Source organism: Globicephala melas, chromosome 15 (assembly GCF_963455315.2).
Source record: "Globicephala melas chromosome 15, mGloMel1.2, whole genome shotgun sequence".
Taxonomy (NCBI): domain Eukaryota; kingdom Metazoa; phylum Chordata; class Mammalia; order Artiodactyla; family Delphinidae; genus Globicephala; species Globicephala melas.
The window spans coordinates 5,187,132-5,214,451 of NC_083328.1; the positions used below are offsets into that span (position 1 = coordinate 5,187,132).

The window sequence follows — 27,320 nt, forward strand, 5'->3', positions numbered from 1 at the left end:
GTGCAGCAATAAAAATAGCGCGTCCTTGACAGTCTGGCCTAAGTTTTTATTGAATAAAGCATCCGAGGACTCGAGATGGTTCGGTGATGCTGAGCAGGTCAGCAGTCGGCGCTCCGCAAGGAGGGGACACGGTCGCCCTGGAGAGAGGGCAGGGAGAAACCAGCGAGTCACAGTAGATCGACAGGGCGCTGCCACAGAAGAAACAGTAATGCCCGCGCGGAGAAACCTGACAACCACGAGTGTAAACAGACAGGAGGGCGCCGCCCACCCGGCCCTTCGCTTGCTTTGCCTGGGCACTGCCCCCAGACTCACGCCTCCCGGTCCCACCTCCAGGAGATGAGGCAGAGGCCTGCGGCCCCTCCAGTGCCCCTCAGGAGGGGGCCCAAGGGAGACCTCCTTAGAGTCAGCTTCTGGGCGGCAAACACTGCACCACAAAACAGCGCACAGCCGAGCCCTCCTGACGGGAACGCCGGGGAAGCTGGCGGTCAGTGAGCAGAGACGGGACACGCGCTCTGATGACCCCCGGCAACGCGTCTGGCTGTGGGAAGCAAACTTGAGACTTAACCAAATGGGGCCTTTTTCTGATTAAAAAAAAAAAAAAGCAGCTGAGAAGCTGCCCGCTGGGAGTGGGGCTGCTTGGGGGGTGCCTCCCTAGGGCTCTGCTCCAGGCTGAGGCCTCCAGGCCCCTCTCGGCTGGTCTCCACCCTCCCCACCCCCTGCGACATGATCCGATGTAAAAGGAGCCCCCAGTCCCCAGCCCCGTCAGAGGAAGGGCTGGCTGAGGACCGACGACGGTGACTCTGTACTTGGACAGCTTCTCGCAGCCACGGGCGGCCCCTCCGTCCTCCGACCACCCCAGGAGGGCCCGGCCCACCCGGGGAAGAAGACGCCCCTCCCCAGCACTTATTTCCAACCTTCCAACTCCTTCCTTAACTTTTGAAAGGAAACCCCATTCGCGAATCCTGCTCAGAGAACTGATCAGGTCCAGGTGAAGCCACACTGAGCCCCACAGCCAGTTTTCTTTAGGGGGCAGGGCTGACGCCGTCTGGGGATGCCCGGGGCTCAGGGGTCCTTCGTGGGCTCTCTTCCCCAGGGGCAGTGCTCCTGGAAGCCTCCAGGCTCCCGTCCTGGAAAGGGAGGAGGCAGAGAGGGAAGGGACGCGCAGGAGAGGCTGGGGCGAAGGGGTCTGCACCTCACACCCCACGTTCTCCTCGCAGCCGGGGACACACAGCGTCCACAGAGCTTCACATTTCTGGGTTGTTTCAGTGCCTCCAAGGTGGCCATGATCTCAGGCCAGGTTCCCTCCCCAGTCTCGAGTCTGGGCCTGGAGATACCACTCCTGGGATCCACGTTTCAGCACGTTCAGCACGAGAACAGCTCCCGACAGGAAGGCTTGCATCAACCTTGGTCCTTCAAACCCAGCATCACACCTGCTCCAGGTGAGGGGAAGCGGCCTCAGCAGCAGACGGGATTGGGGGTCTCCTGTGGGGCACCGGCCACCTCCGAGGGCCCACTGGGGAGGCCCTGCTCCCTTCTCCACTTGCCGGCTGTCTCCTGGGACGAGCTCCTGGGGGCCCTGGTGGCACTGGCCCGGACGGACAGGTGATCCCAGCCCCCCTGAAAGGAGAGAGCGGAGTGACCCGGGGCTGCCAGGGGTCAAGGGGCAGAGACCATCCTTCTAGATGGTTGGACTCTTGGGCGGCTCTGCCCGGGGCCTCCCAGCCGAGAGCCCTCGGGGCTCGGAGCCCCAGGCCAGCACAGCCGCCCCGTGCCCAGCCCTGCTTACCCCGATGCCATAGTCCCAGCCCTGCCCCTTGGGCTCCAGGGGCTGCACACCCGTGCGGCGACACACAGTTCCCCGGCTCAGGCTGTGGCTGCCCTGGACTTTGTTGGCGATGACCCAGACCTGGAATGCAAACCCACTGAAGGTCTGGCCCCACCACTGCAGGGGGACCATGGAGACAGCAGCGGGGAGACCAGAGCAGAAACCCGGATCCCCCCAAGTCCCCGACCCCAGGGCAAGCACCCACCCCCCACCCCTGTCGCCCCAGACCTGGTCCAGGGGCCCCACGGACACGTGGCGCACGTTGTTGGACACGTGTTCCCAGCTGGTGCCCTGCGGGTAGCTGGGTGTGACCCCCTGGCGGTACCACAGGTTCCCTAGGAGAGAAGCACCGATACCGTGAGGCCCCGAGCGTCGGGATCCACTTCGGGGTCTGCAAGGCCGGGAGGTCTGACCACGAGACAGGCGGGGTCTCCCTCTGCATCCCCCCCCACTGCCCGGGGCTCCTGCTGACCCACAGCCGGAGAGACCCCGGCCGTAGCCAGCCCTGCCCTTCCCACGTTTGCCTCCCCCTCACTTCATAACTGCCCCGCTGTGCTGGGCTGGCATCCTCGTCTGCTTTCTATGCATGAGAAACCGAGGACAAGGAATTCTTTAAACAATAAAGAGACCTGGTGTGGAATAAAATTCCTGGGTTCCAGTCCCGATTCCGCCCTTTCCTCGCCTTGCTCAGCTAGGACAACAACTACAGACCATTAAAGGGCACGGGCGGAGCTGGCTGGAGGTGGCACGGGGGTGGGGCAGAGATGGCCTGGGCGGGGCAGGTGACCTCTGCCAGCCGCAGCTGCCCTGGGGCTCCTGAGTCGCGGGCCTGGGTGGCACTGTCTAGAAGATGCTCCCAGGCCTTGGCACCGGGTCCTCCTCCCGAGGTGCAGGCAGGCCAGAGCACCTGGGGGGGCTGGGGGCCCCCGACCCTGCCTGACTCGGGGGAGACTGCTTGGAGGCTGACCTCAGGCTGGCGGCCTCTCATGGGGCTTACGAAGGTCTCATGTTGGGGCCTGGGGTGGGCGAGGGTCTGGTCTCATCCCATCAGGGCACTCAGGGAACCCCAAACCTCCCCTGGTGACCGCTGGGGATCAGAAACCACTTGCCGTTTTCGTCCAAGGCGAACACCGCTGTGTGCCCCACGGACACCTGTTTCAATCTCTGTTTGGGAGGAGATGGGATGAGGTACCAGCAGTCGCCTGCGATGGGAGATTGGATTTGGGATGCAGCACCGAAACTGTCACCCCGGTGCTCCTGGAGCACGTGGCCTCCTCTGCAGCTCACGGGGTCGAGCAGGTGCGGCCAGCCTCTGTCCCCAGACTGGCCGGACCACAAGTGTGAGAGGGCCCAGCGCGAGCTGACCTGTGTCCTGCTGTCCCTTCGATGCCCCGGCCTGCCCAGTGCCCTCCCCAGGGCCCGCCCGAGGCTGTGGCAGCTTCCAGACGGTGGGGTCCGATGGGCCGCTGTCCCGAACAGGGACAGGAAGGTGCCTGGCCCAGCATGCGGTGGAGACTCAGCCTCAGGGCCACTGTGCGAACCCACTGCCGCTCGTGGAGGGTGGCGATGCGCCAGCCACCACCCACCCACCCACCCGTCGGTCCATCCATCCCTGTGCCGGACACTGCCCAGAAGTCCAGAGAAGAACAAGCCTACACGGCCTGCACTCCCGGAGGGCAGCCAGGGTGGACACTGTGGACGGGCTGTGCCGGTGCCCAGGGCCGTCCCCGAGGGGCAGGAGGCCAAGGGCAGTGAAGGGCAGCCCCACTGCCAGGTGACCACCCCTGGGTCAGTCCCAGCGGAGGGGGGCGGCCTCTGGGGGGAGCCCAGCGCGGCCCCTGCGCCTGGTCCACAGGTGTGTTCGGTAAATGCTTGTTGAACTACACGGAGACCCGTCAACCGGCTTCCCCGGAAGCGGAAGCAGCTCCAGCCGCCCCCGGCGCCCGTCACAACATGGCGGCGGTGGCGGCAGGTAGAGATCCTCCCGAGGGGTGGCACTCACCAGCCGGCTTGGACGGGGACACGGAGCCACGGTAGAAGGCGGAACCGTCCCTGGCCACGGCCCACACCTGGTAGCAGCCCCCGACGGAGACGGAGGCGAAGGGCTGGTCGGTGCCCACATGCAGCCAGGAGGAGCCCTGCAGGCGGGGAGGAGGGACACTCAGGGCGGCCGGGCCCCGCCTCTGTCACCACCCGGGTTCCGGGAGCTGGCGGCTCCTCACGCCAACCGCGTCCTCAGCTCCAACTGCCCGCAGGGCTTGGCGACCGCTCGGGCCACGAACGGTGTCCACCGGTCCCAGCGAACGTCCTGGGCAGAGGCCTGGGGAGGCCCGATCCCTGCCCGACTCCACCAAAGAGCCCTATCTCGGTAAGAATCCGCCAGGGGGCTGGCAGGTGGGCAGGCCCTGGGTCCCACAAGGTGCTCACCGCGGGGTTGAGCTCGGACACGCCCAGACGGCACAACACGTCCCCCTTGTCACTGACGGCCCAGAGCGCGATGCCGGGCCCGCTCCCGTGGGCACCCGGGCTCTCCGGAATGATGGACACGTCCCCCAGGGCGATGGGGGCCACCTCCAGCCAGGGCCCGCTGGTCACTAGCTTGCACTTTCTGTGCGGCAGAAAGAGAGCAAAGCCCCGTGCACCCTGATGCCGCTGTGAGCCTCAGGGCCGTCTGCTCTGGACAGAAGGGAGCAGCCAGGCCCCTGGCCCTGGGGAGGGCTGGGGCCACAACCTCCGACCCCCCAGAGGAGCCGGTGGGCACCACCCTTCACGCCGTCCGCCCCTGCCTGGCCTCCAACCCCATCCGGGCCTTCCTCCCACCCTGCGGGTCCTGTAGAGCCTGCCAACATTTGTCTTGTTTGTTCTCGAAAACAAACGCTTCAGAAACAGCACTGGGAGCCCGAGGGCACTTCCTGGGCTGACATTTACTTTGGTCCTCTTTTCTCCTCCCGCCTCTAACCTCCCCTTTGCTTCCACAGGGACTGAGGCCGAGGCAGGGAGGGGCATGGCGGCACCCCCCAGTTACCTCCCTCCTTACCTGGTCCAGCACCTTCTCCTGACGAAATCCTTCATAGTTTTGTGCCCGTGGTACAAGCTGCAGAGGAAGAAGCTGACGTCGAGACCGTGGAAGTTTCTGGAAGGTGACGCTGCACGCACATCCTTTCCCCAGGAGTTACAGAGCCCAGCCCTCAGTGCGAGCCGAAGGTGGGGCTCGGGGGCAGCAGGTAAGGGAGGACACCGTCCTCCTGCTTCAGATGCCTCTGGCCCCGCCTGGGCCCCCCTGCGTGGTCTCCCTGGGGCTGGCAGCTGCCCAGCTGCGGGGTGGGCTCTAGCTGAGGGGCCTCTGAGCCCTCCCCACCCCCAGGCGCCATCAGAACACTTCTGAGGAGCAGTCAAGCTCAGGGCCCAAGGCCAAAGCGGGGGGATCAGTCCAGGATAAACCAGCCTGGGGCTCAGAAGCCAGGCTCAGGCCCTGGCTCAGTCTCGCCCGGCTCCATCCTCCATCTGGACATGAACTGTGTACCGTGAAGGGTCTGCACTGTGGGGCAGGGGGCAGGGACTCTGCCTGGCTGACCGGGCCTGACACTCAGGGTCGCAGCCCCCTGAGGCCCCCTCCCCACGCAGAGAGAGACATGCTTACGCAGGGAAGTCGCTGGCGTACTGCCACCCCTCCTGGTCCGTGCCCCCAGGGACGCTGAAATCCACGAACCAGTCAGAAACCTGGGGGACGGGCGGGTCAGTGCGGGCGGACACCCCCCACTGCAGCCCCCGCCCCAGCCCCAGCCCGGAGCTTACCCAGGCCCACTGCAGGGACGGGGGCTTTGTGCTGGCCTTGGTGCACTCCTGCAGGCCCGTGGCGTCACTCCACATGTACCGGTCGGTAGGCAGACCCCTGCGCAGGACAACAGGGCTGAGGTGACGCCAGAGAGAGGGGAGAACAGGGCCCCCCTGCCCAGGCCCCTGGGACGGCTGCATCTCTGGAGGGGCGAGAGGGCGGAAACAGGATGGCCCCAGGGCAGGGACAGCAACAGGGGGACCCTACATCACACGGGGGCCAGGCACCAACCAACCACAGCCAGGCCATCCACCCGAGGGACCCCACACCTCGTTCTCTCATGATGTGGGTCATCGTGTCCCGAAAAGACGTTGAAGCCCTAACTCCCGTGCCTATGCGTGGGACCTCATTTGGAAATAGAGTCTTTGCAGAGAATCAAGTTGAGATGAGACAGTTATTTAGTGGGCCCCAGTCCACTAGGACAGCGTCCTTACCAAACGGGGACATCTGGACCCAAGTTTCCCAAATTGGGAAGACGACGTGAAGACAGGGAGAAGGCCATGTGACAACTGAGTCACCAGACAAGGAATGCTGGAAGCCCCCGGAAGCCAGGAGAGAGGCCGGAACAGATCCTCCCCAGGGCCCTCAGGAGGAAGCAAGCCTGCTGACACCTGATCTCAGACTCCGCGGCCTCCAGAACGGAGAGAATAAACGTCTGCTGTTTAAGCTGCTCAGCCCGTGGTGTTTTGTTACAGCAGCCCCGGCTGACTGATACACTCCCAGCAACACACAGCGCACAGTGGTCTCCGCGGGCGGCTGTGGCCCTGGCTTTGCACTCTCTACACGGGCTGGGGAGCCCGGCACTGCTTTTCTTCTCCCGAGGACCAAGCAGGGAGTGAGGAGGAAGGGGACGGGCAAGCAGGTCAGCATCCCGTGTGGACCCTACGCACAGCCGGGGCGGAGGCTTCCAGAACACATGCGGGCAACGTCTATCAGCTCCCTTAGAAGGGCTCAAACCCTAAGTTACCGGGGTGAACGGAGAGACTCGCAAATATTTACACACGAGGAAATCCTTCAAACTGTCCAGACGACAGCAAAAGGTCACAAACAGTCTACATGTCCAAGACCGAGGAGGGGTGAGATAAGCCAGGTCCACCCTCGGGGATCAAATTGGGAGGCTGTCACAGGCCATCTGTACATGTCTGACTGTCCCCCTGCCTCCAGCAAATGCGGGCACACTGGGGACGGGCAGGGGGAAACACACCAAAATGCGGAGAGTGGCTACTATTTTTGGTTGGTGGGATTAGAATTTATTCTTCGTGTTATTTGAAATTTCTTCCTTTCATCAATTTTGAAAACACAAAGGAAATTTAAAAGTTTGTGCCATTTATCATAGACTCAAAAATATGAAATACCATTTACAAAAGATGTCAAGACCCCGTTATAGAAAATCACAAAACCCTATTAATACGAAATGAAAGATCTACATAAATGGAGGTATAAACTGCGTCCAGATTTTGAAGATTTAGGAATGTGAGATAACGTTTCTACCCAAACTGACCTATAGGTCCAAGGCCATCCTGACCAAGACCCCAAGAGCCTTTGAGGACTGCTTCTAAAGTTCACCTAGAACTGTCCAGGAAGAGCCAATGCTGGATGAAGAAGATGAGGCTTTGACAACTTCCCATAAAGGGACGGCAGCTGGAACCATGTAGGGTTAGCACGAGGATGCCCAAAGCCGCACGGAAGAGAAGGGCTTGGGAACAGCCACTGCCCCCATGGACACTGGAGTTAAGGCAAAGGTGGCCGCTGTGATGCAAGGGGGAAGGACAGTCTTTTCAATAAATGGTGTGGGTCACTGGAGAGTAAAAAACCAAAAACACTTTACCCCTACCTCACCTTATATACCAAGTAGTTCAGGCCAGGGGGTTCTAGACCTAAATGGACAAGACAGAGGAATAAAGCTTCCAGAACAGGGTGGACAAAAACACGCCTCACAGGCCCAATCAGGACTGTTTCAGCACAGCCTACAAAGTAAGGGTCGTTTTTACATTTTTAAATGGTTGAAAAAAATTCAAAGAAGGATAATGCTTTGGGACACGTGAAAATTCTACGCAATTCAAATTTGTGTCCAGGTGTAACGTCTTATTGGGACACAGCAATGCTCATTCGTTTACGTGGGTGCTTTCAAGCGGCAGCTGCAGAGTGAGTCACTGTGACAGAGACCCTAAGGCCCACCACACCTGAACTATTTCCTGTCTGGTCCTTTATAGAAAAAGTTTGCTGACTGCTGTTCCAGAGATAGAAGGATGTATTAATCCCCTTGGGGTTAATGAGATTTCTTAAGAGGTTTTTTTAAAGGCCCCATCTTTATGTAAAGAAAAGGATGATCAACAGGACTACATTTAATAATGAAGTCACCACTAACAGGGTGAAAAGCAAGCTGCAGAACAGGAGAAATAACAGAGAAAGGGCCCACACCTTCATATGTAAAGAGCACTGGCAAATCAAGAAAAAGAGATCATCCGACCAAAACATGGGACAAGGACTCGAAGGGGCATTTCACAAAGGAGGGTATCCAAGTGCCAGTACATGTTTGAAAGGTGCTGTGTCCCATTAGCCCCCAGGAAACAGAAACTGGAAACAGGAGATATTACTACACGCTCATCAGTGTGTCTAAAACATAAGAAACCAGCAAAGATGTGGGGCGTGCCCTGCCTGTGAGAGTGTGGACAGGTCCACCCACTGCAGAGAACTGGCTATTCCAACACCAACTGGGTGGACTGCAACACCACTCAGTCCCCACAAGGTAAAGGCACGGTCCCCAGCAAGACTGCCCCCACTTCAGATACCAGCCATACTGCACTTCTGACCAACTGGCTACAAATGGGGGGCAGTTCCCATTACCTCCTCGGGTTTGATAATTTGCTACAACGACTCAGGGAACTCAGGAAATCTCTCTACTTAGGATCGTAGTTTTATTATACAGGATATGAAATGGGACCAGTCGAAAGAAGAGACCCACAGGGCCAAGTCTGGGAGGGGCCCCAGCGCAGAGCTTGGATGAGGCTCAAGCTTGAGGACCGCTGTTCTGGCCGGCCAAAACCCCTGCAGTGGCTTTAGGAGGTAAGAAACACCACAACTCGCTTGCTTTCTGAAACAAACGAACCAAATACCCCAGGACAGGGTATGAGAAATGCGCTTCTGTGCTGAGTGGGCAGGAAATAAATAGCTGCATACAATCTAGGGCTTCTGGAGTGCCCCGCTTCTGCACCAGACACCACGTATTGACTGTCTTGTCCCAAAGCCTCACACTTGGAGACTTGAAATAATTCCGGTGGAGGCTGTGATGTTCTCAGCAGCTTCAATGAAGCAAAACTTTGTAAGAAAGTTAAGTAACCACCCCACTCAAAAAAGCACCCGAGGGGATGGGGAGGGAGGTGGCGATGTTCTATTCCGTGACCCGGGTAGTGATTACGCTGGTGTTCGATCTGTGAGAACTCGATGATGTATGTGGACATATCAACATATTTAGGTACATGTCACCATATGTACGTATATGTGTGTGTTTCACGTACTTTATGTATGTCACGCTCTCAGTAAGCGAGTTTTTAAAATACGCATTATACTTTAAGGGAGAAAATCCTGCTAAGCAGTAAGATCCAGTCAGTTCCACATCTGGGGCCAGACGCCAGCTCTCCCGCTACAGCAGATGCGCCCGTTCAGCTCGGTCCTGTTTCCGCGGGCACGCGACTGGCTCACCTGCTGGTGTAGCCCGTGACGGGGTTCCAGCGCTGGTTCTCGTAGATGTAGACACACTTTACGTCCGACTGCGTGTAGATGTTGCTGGTACTGCTGGCCAGGCCTGGGGGCGGAGAGGAGGGTGCTGGACCCAGGCCACACCTGCCCGCCCGACCAGGTGAGAGCAGGCGGGAAGAGAGGGCCGAGAGGATTCACAGGCCGGCTGAGCTCCTCTGGGGTTACCCGGGGTTGTACGTCCTGGTGGCAAGAATCTGACACTCCTCCACCTCACGCCCTATTCTCACCTGCTCCTCTTCCCCCACCTTCCAGCCCACTCACCTGGCACTGGGCAGGTGTGAGGCCCCCCCAGCTCATTCCTTACTAACAAAGGTGCCTTGGACCCCTCATGTAAGCCCATGAGCCCCACTTTCCTCACCTGTAGGACGGGGACAAGAGTAGTTCCTGCCTCACAAACAGGGAAGCTGTTAAACCTGCACGATGTGCCTTCCTGGGGTCTCGGTGGACCACAGTTCCACAGGGTTAGCCGCCTCCACTGTGGGGCGTGTGGGCTGGGGCATGGAATGTCCCACTCCGGTGTTTGTTTCTGCCTCTGTTTACCAGTAGGAGACACAGGGCCCCTACCTCCACAACTCGGGGAGCTCCCAGGGGTTCAGCAAGCTCTCGTCCCCTAAGGCACAACCCATCTAAAGGGGAGCTGGAATCCGGGCCTGGGAATCAGGAGACTGGCCTTGGCGGCTGTCTTTCTAGAACCTTCACGGCCTCCAGCTCAGCAGTGGGTGCCCAGGAAGGCCCACTGGGGGCGAGACCCGGTCTCTGGGCTCTCACGCTTTGTGCGCTGGCCCCGGGATTTGGAGGTTGGCAGTGGTGAAGGTCACCTGTCAGCCAGCTGTCAGCTGAGCATCGATACTGGCGCAGCGGCTCCGGCGTGGGGCGGGGAAGCCAGCCAGGGATTAGAGGGGGGACCGGCCCGTGCGGGAGGCTGGGGGCAGGGCTGGGGGAGCCGGTCCTGCCACCCTCACCTTGGAAGCAGCCTCCGCCGTAGCCACCCGTGTACACCCAGGCCGTGTGGTCGTAGCCGATGCCCCACACCACGCCCCGGCTGTTGGCCTCCACCACCCGCAGGTGGCCTCCCATTTGCCGCCAGAACCTGGAGATGAGGAGGGAGGGAGGGGAGGGGAGAAACTGTCCCGCAGGGCTTTCCAGCGGCTACCCCTCTGCTCCGTGGCCTCCCGGACGTCCTGCTTCACTCACCTTCGGCCTCCAATGACAGACTCTATTGAGCACAAGGGAACCCGCCTGGCTTCCCACTGGGAATTAACCAGCTACGGCGAACCCTGAGCTGGTGCAGGAGCCGGTCAGGCCCCCAGCGAGCGGGGGCTTCAAGAGCCCCCGATCCCTGGAGTTATGCAGACGGGAGCGAGGTCAGCAGCCTGAGTCCCCCCTGCACCCTGGGGTCTGGGACGGGCGCGTCACGCCAGACCAGGAGGGGCCACCACTCGGGCCAGCACGGCCTCCTGGAGTGCAGGGTGCAGCTGCCACCTGGGGCGCGCTCCTGCGGGCGGAGGCCCTGCCACTGTCCAGAGGCAACTCGTCCGACTGGGCGCCGGGCACACAGGGCCACCAAGAGCGGACGAGCGAAGGGCAGACAGACATCCCCTCTCCCTCCCGTGCAGGGCCTCCCAGCCTCACCCACGTCCCCCTGGTCCTCACGGGCTCTGGGTGACCTTCTGGGCCAGGTCCCCAGCTCCGTCAGGTGCAGCCAACTCACATCTGGTCACAGGGCAGCCAGTGCTCGGGGGCCTCGAGGTCTGGGCTGGGCTCGCTCACGAAGATGTCCCCCTTGCAGGTGACGGACCAGATGGCCTGCGGGGAGGGGCGGCCGTGCACCCTGCGGCTCTCGCAGCAGGACAGGTCGAGCAGGGCGAGCTGCGGCGGGGGGATGGCCGGTCAGCGAGGCTGGGCGCCCAAGACCGAGGCTCCCTCACGCCCGCCCGCGGGACGCCCGCCCGCGGGACCCCCGCCGCTCACCCAGTCGCTCATGTCCTGCTCGGTGGCAGCGGCCAGGCGCACAGGCCACCTCTGCCGTGTCCTCTCGGGGGTGTACACGGCGAAGGAGTGCTTGGCCTCACTGAGCACGGGGACCAGCGCCGTCACCTCGTTGAGGAACACGTGGATGTACTGTTGGCAGAGGACAGGCAGCAGGGCCGTCACCGGGGAACCCGCGGGCCTGGGGCTGCCTCGGGCCCCTGGGTGGAGCCCCCGTGTGGTGTGGCGACGGGGACGGCTGGGTCACCCCGATTCGAGAGCCGACCCCTGGGGGTCCTGGGCCTGTGGGGTTTAGTGGTGGGTGGCAGGTTCTGATGGGGAGGCCTTGCTCGTGAGCAAGGGCCTTAGTGACGTTTTCGATGTGGACGAGGGCATTTAGAGCCAGACTGACTGCGTTCAAACCCCAGCCCCGGAGGGGGCGGCTCTGTCTCCAGAGCCTGGTTCCTCATCTGGAACACGAGGGCCCCTCAGCAGCTGCTGGGGGTGAGGCCGGCACACGCCTGCCGGCCACTGCCCGGCTGCTGCCACCGCGGACGAGTGCTTTGCAGATGCCACACGCTGTCCTGGGCCAAGCACCTCGGGGCCCGTGTCCCGTGCCCACTCCTGCACCCCGGCTTTGCAACCCCTCCCCTGGGACACCCCACCCCCTGCACCTCCCCCCTCCCCTACACACCCCACTCCTGCACCTCCCTCTTCCCCTACACCCCCCCGCACCTCCCCCCTGGCGTCCCCACCCACCTTCTTCTCCTCATGGACCACGTAGTAGATGAAAAGGATGCTGTCCCGAACCCCATCGTGGCCCGTGAACTGTTCCAGGGCCACACGGACATCCACCCACTTGTGGGGTTTCCAGTCGCACCACCACTGCAGGGCCCCCGTCTTCACCCACACCGACTGCAGCACAGCGGGACGGTGGGACGGGTCACAGGCCGGCCCTGGGGCGCCACACTCCGGCCCAGTCCCCGGCACCCCGGGGCCACTCTGCTCCCTTCACTGCCACACTGGGGGCTCCTGCCCGGCCCTCCTGGCTACCCCCCTTCACCCTAAGGACAGAAGTGACGTCACCAGACACCGCCAGGCCCCGAGCCAGCGAATTCTATGATTCTCAAACAGTCTGTGGGATCGGCACCGTTACCCCATGCTCTGGGTAGGGAAACTGAGGCCCGGGAGGTTCTGTGCCTGGCCCGATGTCAGAGAGAGTCAGCGGCAAAGCCGGGGCCCAGGCCACCCGAGACGCAGCCAGGTCCTCTGTGCCTACAATGCAGTGGGCCCGCGCGGAGTTCTCGAGGGCAAGTGAATCAACAAACGGACTCATCGCTTCATCGTTGATTCTACACGGGCCTGGAGGGGACGGCTTCACGTCCGAGATGGACAGACAGAAGGATGGCTGCATCCATCTGTATCCCTCCCACCTACCTCAGGGCTGGCATGCAGCAGGTGCTCAATGAATGTGTGCTGGAAAAAGTGCACCCGGGCACTGCCCACCTGCTCCACGGCCTGCTCGTAGTGTCGGAAGTTCTCCAGCTCCCGCTTGGTCCTTTCTGTGAGCTGCTGGAAGATCTGCTTCCGCCAGGCGGCGGTCTGGGCCGGCGTGATGGACAGCGAGAGCATCTGCATGGAGGCGGACAGGCCTGCCGGCCGGTCGGAGCCTCAGCGCTGGGCAGCCGGCCAGGCCTCTCTGCTCTGTTTTTCACCATCCCTTTCTTTCTAGAAAGCTACCATCTCTGTAACATGTCCTGTGAGCCCTCCCTCCCATCATTCACCCTGAGGGGAAAGTTGATGTCCCCCAGGTCAGCCTAGAATGGCCACCACTGCTGGGACAGGGGGAGGGAAGGGGCTCCAGGCCCACGCCCTTCCTCCTGACAGCCTGGGCTGGTCTTGGAAGGCTCCAGAAAGATGGGCTGAGCACGGTGGGGGCATCAGGCCTGCCCCACCTCCCCTGGGGCACCCTCTGGGGCGCTGGGCCGCTGCCCTTACCCGAGTGGACGGTGAACCATTTGAGTGTGGTGTGGGCCTCCACAGCACAGCCTCCTCCGGACACCCAGGCCCACAGCGCGTGGCAGTTGGCGCTGTCGGGCTCCTCCAGGCCCAGCGGGAGAAGTGGCAGTGAGGAGAGGTTGGTGGCCTCGGGAAAGTCAGCGGCCGCGTGGCTGGGCCCTTTCTTGGGCTCCTTCAGGTCGATGTTGGTCCAGGGCAGCTCGGCCAGGGCGGAGGCCGGGGCGGAGGCAGGGCTGGCGACCTCCACATCATGCTCAGGGTCAGGCCCCGGTCTCTTGGCTTCCGAGTCGCTTGGCACACGGGACTCACCACCACCCCTCACCTCGTCGCCAAAGAAGCAGCCGGCGCTGGAAGGAGAGGGGCAGACCCATGATTCCCTCGGGGAAGGACCATGCGCTGTGTGACCCCTGGCCAAGTCATGGCCTCTCTGTGCCACACACACCAGTACCTGCTCCCCAGGGAGCTGGAACCCCTGGGAACTTTTTTTTTTTTTTTTAATTTTTGGCTGCGTTGGGTCTTCGTTGCTGCGTGTGGGCTTTCTCTAGTTGCGGCGAGCGGGGGCTACTCTTCGTTGCGGCATGTGGGCTTCTCATTGTGCTGGCTTCTCTTGTTGTGGAGCACGGGCTCTAGGTGCGTGGGCTTCAGTAGCTGTGGCATGAGGGCTCAGTATTTGTGGCTCGCAGGCTCTAGAGCATGGCTCAGTAGTTGTGGCGCACGGGCTTAGTTGCTCCGGGGCATGTGGGATCTTCCCGGACAAGGGCTCAAACCCGTGTCCCCTGCGTTGGCAGGTGGATTCTTAACCACTGCGCCACCAGGGAAGTCCCACCTTCAGGAACTCTGAAAGGTCCCCAGGCCACACCCAGACCAACCAAATCAATGTTAGGTGGAGATCTGGCAGTATTATTAGTTTTTATCGTAAAATACATGTGATGTAAAATGTACCATTTAAAATTGTACAATGCAGTGGCGTTAAGTACATTCACAATGTTGTGCAACCACTACCAATTTCCAGAACCTTCTCATCTCATCATAGAAACCCTGTACCCATTAAGGAGTCACTCTCTAGCCTCCTCTTTTCCCCCAACCTCCTGGCAACCACGAATTCGCTTTCTGTCTCCATGCATTCGCCTGTTCTGGACGCTTCATATAAACGGCATCGTACGGCATGTGACCTTTTGTGACTCGCTGCTGTCAATTAGTGTAAGAGGTCAAGAGTCATCCGTGCTGTAGCATGTGTCAACACTTCATTCCCTTGTATTGCTAAATAATATTCCATTGCATGGATAACACTATGTTTTATTCATCCATTGATGGACATTTGAATCGTTTCCACGTTTCAGCTATTGTGAATAGTGCTTCTTTTAATATTCATGTACAGATTTTTGTTTGAACATGTTTTCGGTTCTTCTGCGTATCTATCTAGGAGTGAATTTGCTGGGTCCTATGGTGACTCTATCTTTAACTTCTTGAGGAGCTGCCAGACTGTTTTCCAAAGTGGCTGCCCCACTTTACACCCCACCAGCAGTGCAGGGGAGTTCTAATTTCTCCACATCTTGTCAACACTTGTTACTGTCTCCCTTTTTGATTACAGCTATTCTGGTGGGTGTGAAGTGGTATCTCATGTGGATTTTTTTTTTAATGTGGTTTTGTTTGCATTTCCCTCATGTCCCATGACGTTGAACATCTTTTCCTGTGCTTGTTGGCCACTCGTATATCTACTTTGGAGAAATGTCTGTTCAAGTCCTTTGCTCTTCTGAGTTGAGTTGTTTTTGAGTTGTAAGAGCCCTTTATGTATTCTAGATAACAGACCTTGTTAAATACATGATTTGCCACTATTTTCTCCCATTCTGTGGATTGTCTTCTCATTTTCTTGATAGTGTCCATTGATGCACAAAATTTTAAAACTTTGATGAAGTCTGATTTATCTATGTTTTCTTTAGTTTCTTGTGCTGTGGGTGTCATATTTAAGAAGCCACTGCCAGTATACGTATAGCTGATTCACTTTGTTATAAAGCAGAAACTAAACACACCATTGTAAAGCGATTATACGCCAATAAAGATGTTAAAATATATATATATATATATATATATATTTATATATAAAAAGAAGCTACTGCCAAGCCCAAGGTCATGAAGATCTGGCGTCAGTGGTTCTGGAAATTCTCAGCTGATCCCAATGTGCTTCTCCCTTTGAGAAGAGCCTAAACCCTCAGGTGAATGTGAGCAAACCCTGCCTGGCCAGCCTCCGGGCATCTCTAGGCTGACGGTGCAGCTGAGTGCTGACCACCAAGCTGGGGGAGCAGAGGGTGTGGACCAGCGTCTGAGGGGGGCCCAAGCCGGCTGCAGAGTGCTGTGCCGAGGGCCCTGGGCCCCATGACCGGGCAGGTGAGCGCTGGTGGCGCCCCCAGCTGAGACGCTAAGTCACCTGCCTGCGTTCTAAGGGCCAGTGGGCAGGGCTGGGATGGGTCCACACGCTCTAACCCCAGGGATCTCAAGGCGTGGTCCCCAGAACTGCAGCAGGAGCACACCTGGGACCTTGCAAGACATGCAAAATCTCAAAAAAGTAGCTCTGGGGGCGGGGCGTGGAGATCCTCGGGAACGAGTTCTCCAGGTGATTCTGGGGCACGTCTTAATTCAGGGCCTCTTCTCCAGGCTAGAAACCCTCCATCTTCTTTTCTGCCTTCCTTTAACACAGGGGCCTGAGCATCCTCCCGCAAAGAAGGCTTTTGTCTCCCAGACCTTGAGGCTTCAGGACCAACAGGCCAGCCCTGCTCTGGGACAGCCCCCAGCCCCTACATGGGAGGACATCCTGGCCTCGCCCAGCTGCCCTCTCCCGCCTCCCGCGTGCTGCCCCCGACCTCGGGCCGAGCAGGACCCCAGGCACAGGAAGGGAGAAGGCCACACAGCTGCGGTTCTCGTGGGTCGGGACCTGCTTTTCTCCTGCCTGGGGTGAGGCCGGGCAGCAGCCTCCTCCGACACGGCCCCCCACCCCGGACCGACCCCGTGGAGCCCCACCGCCTGATCACCTGAGGAGGCTGGACAAGCTGCCCGAGCGTGAGCCGTCACACTCCCGGCCGGCGACGATGGCCTTCCACGTCTTCCCGCTGAGCTCGCTCTGGGTGACGCCGTGACGGAAGTACAAGGCCCGGTCCGCCCAGCCGATGCCCCAGACCTGGAACAGACAGAGGTGCTGCTGCGGGGTGGGGGTGGGGGTGGGGGGGTGGGCCTGGAACAGAGAGGTGCCGCTGCGGGGGGGGAGGGGCGGGTGCAGACTGGGGCTCCCTTCCCCTGGGGGCGTGGGGGGAGCCCCCCAGGTCTGGAGGACACGCCTGCGAATGCAGGCAGGGGGTGGGGGGGTGCGCCTGTGTGGGTGGGCTGCGAAGGGGCTGGGGTGGCTGAGAGCTGAGTCCAGGACTCAGATGCAGGAAGCGGAGCCCCAGGGGGCTGGGGGAGGGTGCGGCTCCAAGGTCAGGAGGAGCAGGGACCCAGCCTGGCTCCCCGACCTCAGGCAGACTTGGGCCTTTGGGGCAACAGCGTCCAGAGGAGGTGCTGGTGCCGGTAGGCACTGTGCGGGGACAGGAAGTCCACCCATGTCCCCAGCTTCCCTGTGGCCTTGGTGGGAAGGGAGCTGTTCCCCAAGTGAACCCAGAGGATGGTCCTGGTCCTTTTAAAGATGCAAAATAACCTCCTTGATTCTGACCTCAGTTTTATGGGGAAGGTGGCTGGGCCGGGCGCTGAGGAAGGAAAGTGTGCTGGGCAGCTGAGGGGCCCAGGGGAGGGGCCTGGGAGCAGCCCCTTGGGAGCTCTGGCCTTGGGGGTGCCTGAAGGCGGAGCCGTGGCCCCAGGTGGCCTTGCTGTGGGGGGGGGCTACGGCATCTCTGTCACTTGGTTATCGCACGTGGCCTCCGTGCTCAGGCCCATGGGCACCAGCTGGCACCCCCTTGCCCCTGCCCTTGCGTGCCCAGCTCACCTGGGCAGGTGAGGAGTGTGTGCGGACACAGGAAAGGCCAGCCCCCCCGCCCCCAGGAAGAGCTTTCAGAGCATCGGGAAAGGCGTCACCTTCACACCCTAAGTCTTAAAACTAGCCAAACCACATTATCCACCAGAAAGAGGCTATGACAGGAACCACGCAGGTGATGTTTAAAAGATGCTGCTCTTACAAAGTTGGAAGATGTTTTGTCCTGTACTCAGTGATCTGATTTCGCCCTGAAATTTCTCAACAAAACTTTCCAGTCTCCAGGATGAATGTCCCTCCCCAGATCCGTGCTCGCTACCACTGCTCTGAGGGTCCTCGGGGGTGTGACCCAGGACTGTGGGGGCTCCAGGACTTGGGGGAAAGCAGCCCCTTCGGGTGCCCTCGCGGGCCTGGAATGGGCAGAGGTTCTGGGATGCCCTCCGGTACCAGCCTCATGAGCATGCCCAGTGGAAAGGGATGGCGGGACGCATGGGGGGGCCCCATTCTGATTCCTCTGCCGCCCCCCACCCCCACCCCTGGGGACCAAGGCTCCGGACCACACACACCTGGTCGTTTAGCCCCACGTTCACCATCATCATTTCTCCAACCATCTCGATCCAGCTCGTGCCGCAGGGGTTGTGAGAGTTGACGCCTCTTCGGAACCAAACCTGGGAAAGTCAGAAATAAACACACCTCCCTGGAGGGCCACTGAAATAGAAGGGGTTTTTTTTCAAGGCCTGGGAAAACAAATAATTTGGTCCTTTGGTTCAGGCCGCAGATGAGCACAGCACATTGTTCAGAAAGGATGCCCCTGACGTGGGGTTAGAAAGAGATCACGGAAGCAATGCGAAATCAGCTTACTTCACTGGACTTGCCTCTGATAAAGTCAAAATGACAAGCTCTGGATAGAGAAGAGGGGAGGCATTCATTTAGCTGAGGGCTTCAGAAAATTAGCTTCTGATTATTTGAAATGTTACAGCCTGTTGCACAGTAAATACAGTCATTCTGCACTTTGTACAGGGGTGCAGGCAACGTTTGGGGGGTCACCAAACATCTTGGAGGTCACCAGTGACGTCAACAACAGAATACGCACGGTGCCTGGCTGACACTGGATTTGTTCCAAAGGGTGTGGACCACTCTCACGAGAACAAAAAACCACACAACCCTCAATGTTAAACAGAGCCATTGGACCCAGCCCCCAGGGACCCCGTCCTACCTTACGGTCCTTGGTGACGGCCCAGACGACACCGACTCCTGCGGAGACGTGCAGGATCCCGTTTTCAGACGTGGGAGGCTCCACCACAGACCACGAACTTCCTACCCGGCCCCAGAAGACAGTGCAGGTGGCCCCCATCACTGGGAGCTCCGGGGAGAAGGTGGGCGGCCCCACCCTCCTCTCCTCCGCAAGGTGCAGGGCTGCCCACCTTTGGGATTGTTCCTGTTGATTCCTTCCCGGACCAAGGCCTGTCCCTCCCAGAGCGACACCCACAGCAGGTCGTGGGGCCCACAGCTGATCTGAACCGCCTCCCCCGGGGTGTCCACCAGGGACCACGACGAGCCTTCGGGGTTGGGATGGCTGACGTCCTCTCTGTACCACACCTGGGTGGAGAGAGAAACCCATGGGGAGGGTCAGGCCGGGGCTCTGTGGCCGGGTTGGCTGCCCGAGCTTGGCTGCACTTGCATCAGCCCATGCACAGCCCAAGCATGGGGTCTCCAGGGGACCGGGGGTCTCCAAGGAACTGGGGACCGGGGTCTCCAGGGGACTGGGGACCAGGGTGCAGGGACTGTCCAGATCTCGCTCACCCTGCCCCCACTGCCATCGGGATTCTCGACCAGATTAGATGACTCCCCCACCCCTGCTAAAAAATGCGACACTGACACCTGGATTTTGGCGGTCCTAGGGGACAGACCTCTTCTGTCGTCTGCTTGACTTGTGAGAACTCCAGCCCCAGCCCGGGTGTCCTGCGCCCCCTAGTGGCACAATGCCCTCAGGACACCTGTCTCTAGGGGAAGCCAGGGGCCCCAGCGGCTGGATGAGGAAACCCCCAAGCCCCCTTCATAGGAATGTCTAAAACGTCCACTTCTTTTTCTCCTTAACCTGAAGACAGGGAGCACAATCACATATTCAAGACTGAGCCACCCGCTCCTACTGCCCAAGCTGGCTGATTTCATCTAGAGGGGGCAGCGCACTGCTGCGTGGCCCATGAGGCCTCCCAACCCTGCCACCTTGCCCTTTTTTTCTTTTTAAAATTCTTTATTAGTTAGTGGGATTTATTACTCATACTAATTTTATTTGTAAACTTTAAATTCTATGCTATCTGAACAGACTGCCTTAACACTTGTGAATTATGTGACATGATCTCACTTATAATAATGAATAAAACATTTTCAATGATTTGGCATAGACAGAATTTTCCAAGGACAAGAGACAATAGACTGGTTATAAGCCTCCACCATGATCACCATCACTCAGAAATGCGTGTGCTATGGGCCCTGTTTGCACGTGATGGTTTGCTGGGTGCTTCTTCAAACACCTTATCCAGTGAATAAATCAGCAGCTGGAACAACTGCCTTCCTGCACTGCAGAAACCGGCCTTGGCAGCCCCGCTTCTGCTACCTGCTGGTTTGGGCCCAACTGTCTGCCCGGCTCCTCCGGGAGCCCGGGGTCCTGGTTTCACCTTTTACGGACCACAGGAGTGATGTCGGGCAGCGCTGGCGCACACCTGGCGCTGCTCTCAAACCCGTTCTCCCCTCTCTTTGCATCCAGGTGGCGTGGCCCCTCGATGGGGGCTCTGTCCCCGGCCAGCTCCCCACCACCCTTCAGTGTGGCTCAGAGAAAACTACTACGGGTTGACCTAAGCCCAGACCAAGCAGGACCTGAAGGTAAGCCTGATAAAAGCCTGCTGTGGCTGCTCCAAAGCCAACCAGAGAACTTTGGTCCGTTTGTGTTAAGGGTACTGAACGGTCACGAAGTACGCTCTACAGCCACAGCCGCAGTGTTGGGTCACCTGCACGCAGGCCCATCCGTGTCACTGTCACTGTTGCTGTCAGCAGTGGGCTTTATTCCTTTGCTTAGTTCACAAGCTCCCCGAGAAAAGAATCTCCTCTCCTCCCACCCACACAGCTACCTCCACCCACCCATCCCAACAGCCATCCATCCATCTACCCACCTATCCACGCATCAATATGCTTATCCACCAAGCCACTTGCTCATCCGTCCAACCAACCATCCATCCATCTATCCATCCCCCTGTGCATTCATCCACATGACCGTCCATCCATTTATCCATCCCCCTGTGCATTCATCCACATGACCGTCCATCCATTTATCCATCCACCCACACACACCCACACACACGCACACATCTATACCCCTATCCATCCATCTACTTATTCATCCATCCTCTTACCCACCCATCCACAATACTACTGGAGACCAGCATGTGGGAGGCAGCACAAGGCAGTGGGCAGGGAGCTGAGATTCTATCTGAGGAGGCAGTATTGATGCCCTCTGAGCCCAGGGTGGACACTCATCAGTGCTCCAGGGGCTCAGAGGAGGGACAGGCCAGGAGCAGCCATGCGGTGGGAGGTCAGAGGCTTCTGGGAGGAACAGGACCCCGTGGGTCCCCAGGACAGCAGGATTCACAGGAGGGGGACTCTGTGGGGACCCCGGTAACAGGCTGACCACTCAGGGCAGCCCCAGTTGCGGGGACAGGAGGCGAGGAGAGGGTCCCGGGGAGAGCCCTCCTCCCTCCTCCACGTCTGGGAGGACAGTGGACGACAGCTTCTCTCCTGCCCGCTCCCTGCGGCCGGCTTCCTTCAGCCGCCTCCCATGCCAGGCCGGGGGGGCGGGGGCACAGGCCTCACCTTCCCCTGCAGAGACACGGCCCACACGGACAGGCGGCCCACGGGCTCATCTGTGATCTCCCAACCCCCCACAGAGATGTCGCTGAAGGGGTCAGGCAACCGCTGGGGGTCATCCTCCGACGGGATCTGAAACGAGGAGGTGTGAGGCAGTAGCAGTCAGTGCCTGTGGGCATCTGGGCCAGGAGGTGGCCCTGCTCCCCGCCTGGTGGACACCTGGACGTGCACACTCCCACCCCCGGCTTCCCCTCCGGCCCTCAGCACGCTGCCTTCCGTCCTCCAGCTAGGCCCCAGCGGACTTCGCAGGGCCGGCAGCATCAGGACGGAGGGTTCCCAGCCCTGGGCCCCCTCTGCCCTGTCCTCCCCCTGTTGGCCGCCAGGCCTGGGCTGCTGTCCCCAAGGAGTCACTCCTGCCCCTGCTCTGCAGTGGCCTGACCGCTGTGGCTCCCTCCCCCCATCACAGAACACGGCCCTGCAGTGAAGGCCTCCCGTGACACTGGCCGTCACCTTGCTCCCAGGCTGCTCCCAGCCCCAGGGCCAGGCAGGCTGGGCTGGCAGCCCCACCTCGCGGCGTGGACCCTGCAGAGGGGTCAGGCGAGGGCCTGTGGCCTTCCTCTCATTTGAGGCCACGTAAGACCCCAATACAGGCCTTGCGTCCCTAGGCTGGTTTTTGTGGGTCACTGGAAAAATACGAGAGCCAGAGCGGCTGCCACGCGGGGTGGGGGGCAGGGGAGGAAGACGTGTACAGACTGAGCCTGAGTCTGGGACAGGGCAGCCTGTCCAGGTCAAGACAATTCTGTGCCGTCCGGGGCCACGGTCTGGCCCGGCTCCCCGACCAGCCATCTCCCAAACGAGGGCCGCCCAGGGCCACAGCCTTCCAAACAGGAGAGCAGGAAAGGCCAGGCCCCGGGGCGGGCATGGCGTCCCCAGAGCAGGGCAGGGAGGGTGGGGCTGAGGGCCACGTGACCCTCCCCACTACAGGGCTGCGCTCTGGGCCCCGCCCCCTGCCCCCCCCCCCCCCGCCCCGGCCACACGCAGGACCCCGGACCTTGGCCCAGGTGTCCCGGGACTTGTATCTCCTGTACCGGGTCCACCGCCGGCGCCGCACACAGGAGTTCCACTTCTTGTCCCTCGTGTACGTGGCGGGGAAGTCAATGGCATATGTCCACCCCTGCAATACCAAGATGGGGGGAGGGGCCGTAAAGCTCTCGAGGAAGGACTTGAAAGAGCTGGGGAAGGGGGAGCAGGATGGAGGAGGGGTGGAGAAGCAGCAGCGCGGCCCGAAGCATCGTCCCCATGGATCCCGTCCGGCAAGCGGGGAGCACGGGGGGCCCAGGCTGAGGTCTGATGCCACGGGGTGCTGGGGATAGCACTGGGGGGACGGGCCGAGCCCAAGGCGCTCCCTCCCCGCAGGGGAGCCCCGGCGGGACCCGAGTGCACCTACCCCTTTCTCTGTGGGTTCCCCTCCAAAATTCTCATCCACGTACCAGTCCGACTCCCACTCCCAATGCGGCGAGGGCAGCGCCACCCCATCCAGCGGCCGGTGCTGGAGCCCACTCACGTCACTCCACGGCCAGCGGTCACTCGGCAGGAGCGTCTCACAGAAGCCGCCCACGGGGTTCCAGCGCTGGGGGCCGGAGGCAGAGACCAGCCTTAGGCCTGGTGGCCAGGGCCTCTCCGAGGCCAGTGGGGACCTCCTCTCGTCTCCAGGGCGGGAAGGGAGCAGAGGGCCTGGCTCTGCATCGTGAGCCTGCAGCCCAGTCCGGTCCCAAAGGGCAGAGGACCTGCCGCGCCGAACAGTGGGGGACACGACCGTCCTGGGCTCCTGGAACCCGGCCGGAGCCCCGTGCCTGTGCGGACCCGGCCAGCTGCCTGGATAGGGACCCACAGGGGCTCTGGCCTCAATGACTCGGATGCTGCAGCACTCGGATCTCAGCAGAATGAAGGCGGGAACAGGCCGGGAGCCTGGGGTTCGGGGGCCCTTACCTCCCGGCAGAGCGACCAGCCCAGCAAGCCCGCCGCTCGGGACCCCACCTGATTCTCATAGGCCTCCTCCCGGCAGCGGATGGGGACGTCGCTGGCGCCCACGTGCACGTACACCTGGTTGTCGCAGGCGATGCCCCAGCAGCACGGCGCGGCCGCACTGACCCGCTTGAACTCCAGCTGGGCGTCCCTGCACAGCTCCCAGTGCCGCCCGGCCGTGGACAGCGTGAACACCCTCCCGAAGAGATCCACCGCCCACAGCTCCGAGCTGGGCATGGCCGCGGCGCTGCGGGAAAACAGCGGCGGGAGGGCGAGGGTCAGCACCCACAGCCGCTCCCGGCCCGGGGCCAGCCGGGCCAGGCAGGAAGCCCGGGCCGTGACCATCTCCTGCCGCAGGGGGCTGAGCGGCCCCCCGCAAAGCAGGGGCAGAGCCCAGCTGCAGTCCAGGGCCCTTTTCTCTTCTCTGCCTTTCGCCCTTCTTGTGATGGGGATTTTTTTCCAAACACACAAAAAAGTCCAGAGGACAAAACGTGTAACATCCAAATACCCACTGCCTCCAATTTAATGAATGTTATTATTATCTGGTCATAGTTCGTTCAGATCTTTCTTGTCTAAAGAATAAGTGAAAAGTTGTAGATTTAATGAATCCCAAACCTACACGCGTCCTGCTGCCTCCCAGGGAGGCCTCTGCCCCACAGTGGAGAGGGACCCCCTCGTGCTGGTCCCCCTGTGACCTTCCTCTGTGCATTCGTGGGGCGTCCCCACAGGCCCGGCACCGCCCCCCCATCCCCCGAGCGCCCTGCATGGTCGCGCAGGAGCTCTGTGGCTGTGTGCGTGGCAGGGATGGGAGGGGCCTGTCTCTACCCTCCTTGTGCGACCACCTTCCTCTCTTCCCCGACCCCTCTCCTGCCATTCTCCACTCCGGTTCCTTCTTCTCTCCTCTTCCTTTCTTATTTGCGGGGGGTGGGCAGAGTCACGGCTATGCTCTACCGCTGACCCTCCCAACCCCAGGGCTGACAGTGCTGCTGGGACGTAACTCCTAGAGGCGTGGCAGGGCCAGGTGGCCAGGCCCACGGCAGCAAAACAGAGCAGCTGGACGAGGGCAGTGCAGGGAATCCCAGTGCGCAGCTCTGCCGGACAGGGCGGCTCCCACATCCAAGACCCATCACTGCCCCAGGGCGAGACACGGCTTGTCTGGTTCGGAAACCAGAGCTACGGGGAGACAGAGCCTGGGCGCCTCGAGGCCGGGGCCAGGCTATTCTGCTCCCGAGACCTGCCAGGGGCACCAGGGCGCTTCAGAAAGCGTGACGACTGGAATGACAACGTGGACGATGGAACGCGTCTGGAAACAGGAGCATCTGCTGCGAGCAATGAGGCTCTTTCGGAAAAAAGTGTGTCTTACAAACACCGGAGAAGAAAGAGCGCGGGCGGGGAAGGAAGTGACTGAAGGATACAGAACAGGAAGCAGGGAAGTGGAGCAGGCGCCAGCTTTGGGAAACACCCAGAACAGGAAGTGGAGGAAGACGATGGGGGTGTGGGGGGGAGCCTGACTGGCAGAGTGGAGGAGCTTGATCCCTCCACCCGGGGCCCCAACGCCCAGGTCAAACACACGGGAAGTCAGGACGCTAGCCTTCTGAAGCCATTTGAAAACTGGCATCTGTATCCGGGTGCCTGAGATGGGACCCCTGGAAGAGCTGTGGCACCCCCAGATGCCCCTCCACTCCTCCCTGGGCAGGCCTGAGGGTCCACTCTCCCCCCTGCGGCATCTACGCCGTGACTAAGAGTGCCCAGAACCACGCCGGACCCACACCATCCCAGCCCCACCACTTTCTAGCATGAACAAAAGCCCACTACTAACCTCTCTGTGCCTCGATTTCCTAATCTGTAAAAGGAAGAAAGGAAGACTAACCCAGTTATGTGGCTGTTGTGAGAACTGAATGAGATAACACAGGCACAGAGTTACAATAAAGTGCCCACTACCCAGCAAGAACTCAATGAGTGTTACTGAAATCATTTTATTACTTGCCATTTGCTCTCACAAGCTGCCACTTATCTTCTATCTCTTAAAAACAAAAAACTCAAAGCCCTTTCTGGTCAGCCTGAGTCTTCGGCCTCTTCATTTCCTCTGCATCTCCCAGTGCTCTGCACAAAGTGGGTGTTTGTTCAAAGTTATGGAAAATCACCACCACCTACATTCACCACACCACCCCTCCCTGAGCTAAGAGACGGAAATATGGCTCCAGGGAAGCTGAATGTCACCAGTTACTTAAGGTTAAAAGTAAGGTACTAGGAGGTGGATAGATATGTGATAAAGCAAGAATGGCAAACTGTCAATAGTGGAATCTAGGTGGTGGGTGTGTGGGTGTTTACTGTATAATTCTTTCAACTTGGCTGTATGTTTGACAATCCTTATCATAAATTGTTGGGGGAAAAAAGTAAGATTTTTACATGGGGGGAGGGGTGATGGCGCTTCCCATGGTGACATTTTAATATAAATACAGTCTTCAAAGATATTTCTTGGCTCACAGGTCACTGTACAAGTAGCCAGTTAAGTCAGGCTCAGTCTGCATGTTGAGCTCAATGAATGGTGATGTTGAACTTGGATACACTTTCCTCCAGAGAAATGACTAAGCAGATAGACGTACTTTCAGCCTTCTGGGCAACTACCAGAAGACTCTACTGCAGAGAAAAGATGGGGGGGTTATGTTTGCAAATTCCCTTTGGTGTGGAAATACCGGTACCCGTCACTTCCCACCTAAAGATAACACAAGGTGGACATCCTTGGTCAGCCTCACCTCCCTTCCATGCCAGCCAGGATGTAGTCCCAAGATCTCCCAGGCCACTTCCTGGCTGTGAGGTGATGGGGTAACCTGTCCAGGGACATGGGGTCACTGGATCAGAGGACTCTTGAGTGGGAGGTTGGAGCACTAAGCTGCACGATTCTGGGATCCTGGGATCTCTCTGTTTTCTAGGGGTGGAGTGAGGGAGGCAACATCTTCCGAGAAAGCAACCTCCGATTCACCCAGAACTTCTGCACAATGAATTCCAGGTGGACTTTCAGTCATTCTTCTCAGTAGGCCTGCTCACCACCCGCAGAGTCATCTACCTTTCTGCTGGGGTTAATTAACAGATCCCTTCAGAGATGTAAAGGTACCCAAGGGAAGGTGGGGGTTGAGGGAGTAGCGTGGGGTGCGGTACAGGGAGGGACACGGTCCCAAGGGAGTGCCTAAAGCATTTACTTCCCAGGCCATCTTAGGACTGCTTCCTGCCCAAGATTTCCTGCGGTTTTTTTTTATTATTATTATTACACCATGTCACACCCACCCCATGAACAAACAGAGAAAACGCTGGCTACTAAAGCAGCTCACTGCCCACCAGTTGTGGGAGCTGCTGGAAGGCGACATCAGGGTCTAAAGAGGTGGGAGAAAACTGCGGGACATGCACGCTAGTTGACTCCTTCCATTCCCACAGGGAAGGAGGTGCCCTGAGCCGGCTGCTCTGAAAATGAACCCCCGGCTCCCATCATCTGGGCGGTCGGCCTGGTTTCGTTCAGGTTCCGTGCCCTTGGGCGACAGGTGGGTCCCCTGCCCGGCCACCAGTAGCATCTCAGCGCCGGGCCCTTACCATCTGCCTGAGCTAATCCCACGCCAAGCAGCTTTGCTCTCACCACTGCCCAGAGGAGGGACAGACGGGCTCCTCGCAGCTCGATCCTCTACACCCGCCAATCACTTCCCAAGTCACTCCAGCGCAAAGGCTGGTGGGGGTGTCACGTTCAGGGGTCGGGGTGGGGGTCCGGGGACGGCGCCCCGCCGGGTGTGCAGGAAAGAGCACTGGCACAGCCCCTTCCCACCTCGCCGCGCGTGGGGCAAACGCTGCTGCTGCCTCCGCCGCCCCAACCTGTCCGGAGGGACGGGGGCGCCCGTCCCACCTCCCGGTCGCCGCTGCACTCACCTGGGCCGGCGCCCGGAGGGCGGGGTCGCGGCGATTGCGCCTCTGAGGCCGGCAGAGCCAGCAGGCTCTCCCCCGGGGCCGGCGAGCCTGTGGGCAGGAAGCGGCAGCCAGGCCCGCGCCCATTGGCCGGCCTCGCAATAACGCAAACGCAGGAGGCGCGC

The 27,320-nt window shown here is 60.0% G+C and overlaps 1 protein-coding gene across 2 annotated transcripts; it reads right to left on the reverse strand.

Moving 5' to 3' along the window:
* Positions 1-27,266, reverse strand: TECPR1 (tectonin beta-propeller repeat containing 1). Of its 2 annotated transcripts, none has more exons than XM_030846131.2 (25): positions 27,160-27,266; positions 23,260-23,494; positions 22,670-22,852; positions 22,274-22,396; positions 21,229-21,354; positions 18,786-18,960; positions 18,578-18,678; positions 17,928-18,029; positions 16,433-16,578; positions 13,386-13,753; positions 12,894-13,039; positions 12,147-12,302; positions 11,391-11,540; positions 11,131-11,288; positions 10,382-10,509; positions 9,363-9,465; positions 5,621-5,717; positions 5,466-5,545; positions 4,863-4,919; positions 4,253-4,433; positions 3,828-3,963; positions 2,935-3,027; positions 2,054-2,160; positions 1,787-1,906; positions 1-1,617 (listed from the first exon to the last, which is right to left on the reverse strand). In XM_030846131.2, exons 2-25 carry the CDS (start codon positions 23,482-23,484, stop codon positions 1,456-1,458), a joined length of 3,423 nt encoding a protein of 1,140 aa, XP_030701991.1. In that variant the 5' UTR covers positions 23,485-23,494; positions 27,160-27,266; the 3' UTR covers positions 1-1,455. The 2 variants fall into 2 exon arrangements, with proteins under 2 accessions (XP_030701991.1, XP_060140999.1); XM_060285016.1 differs by lacking the exon at positions 27,160-27,266 and adding an exon at positions 26,833-26,914.
* Between the last annotated feature and the right edge of the window lie 54 nt (positions 27,267-27,320).

Coding starts and splice junctions, on each gene's coding strand:
- TECPR1 (XM_030846131.2), bottom strand. CDS start 23,484: ATGCCCAGCTCGGAGCTGTGGGCGGTGGATCTCTTCGGGAGGGTGTTC. Junction 18,030..18,577: donor CCGTCACCAAGGACCGTAAG/GTAGGACGGGGT, acceptor TGACTTTCCCAG/GTTTGGTTCCGAAGAGGCGT. Junction 11,541..12,146: donor TGGTCCATGAGGAGAAGAAG/GTGGGTGGGGAC, acceptor CTCTGCCAACAG/TACATCCACGTGTTCCTCAA.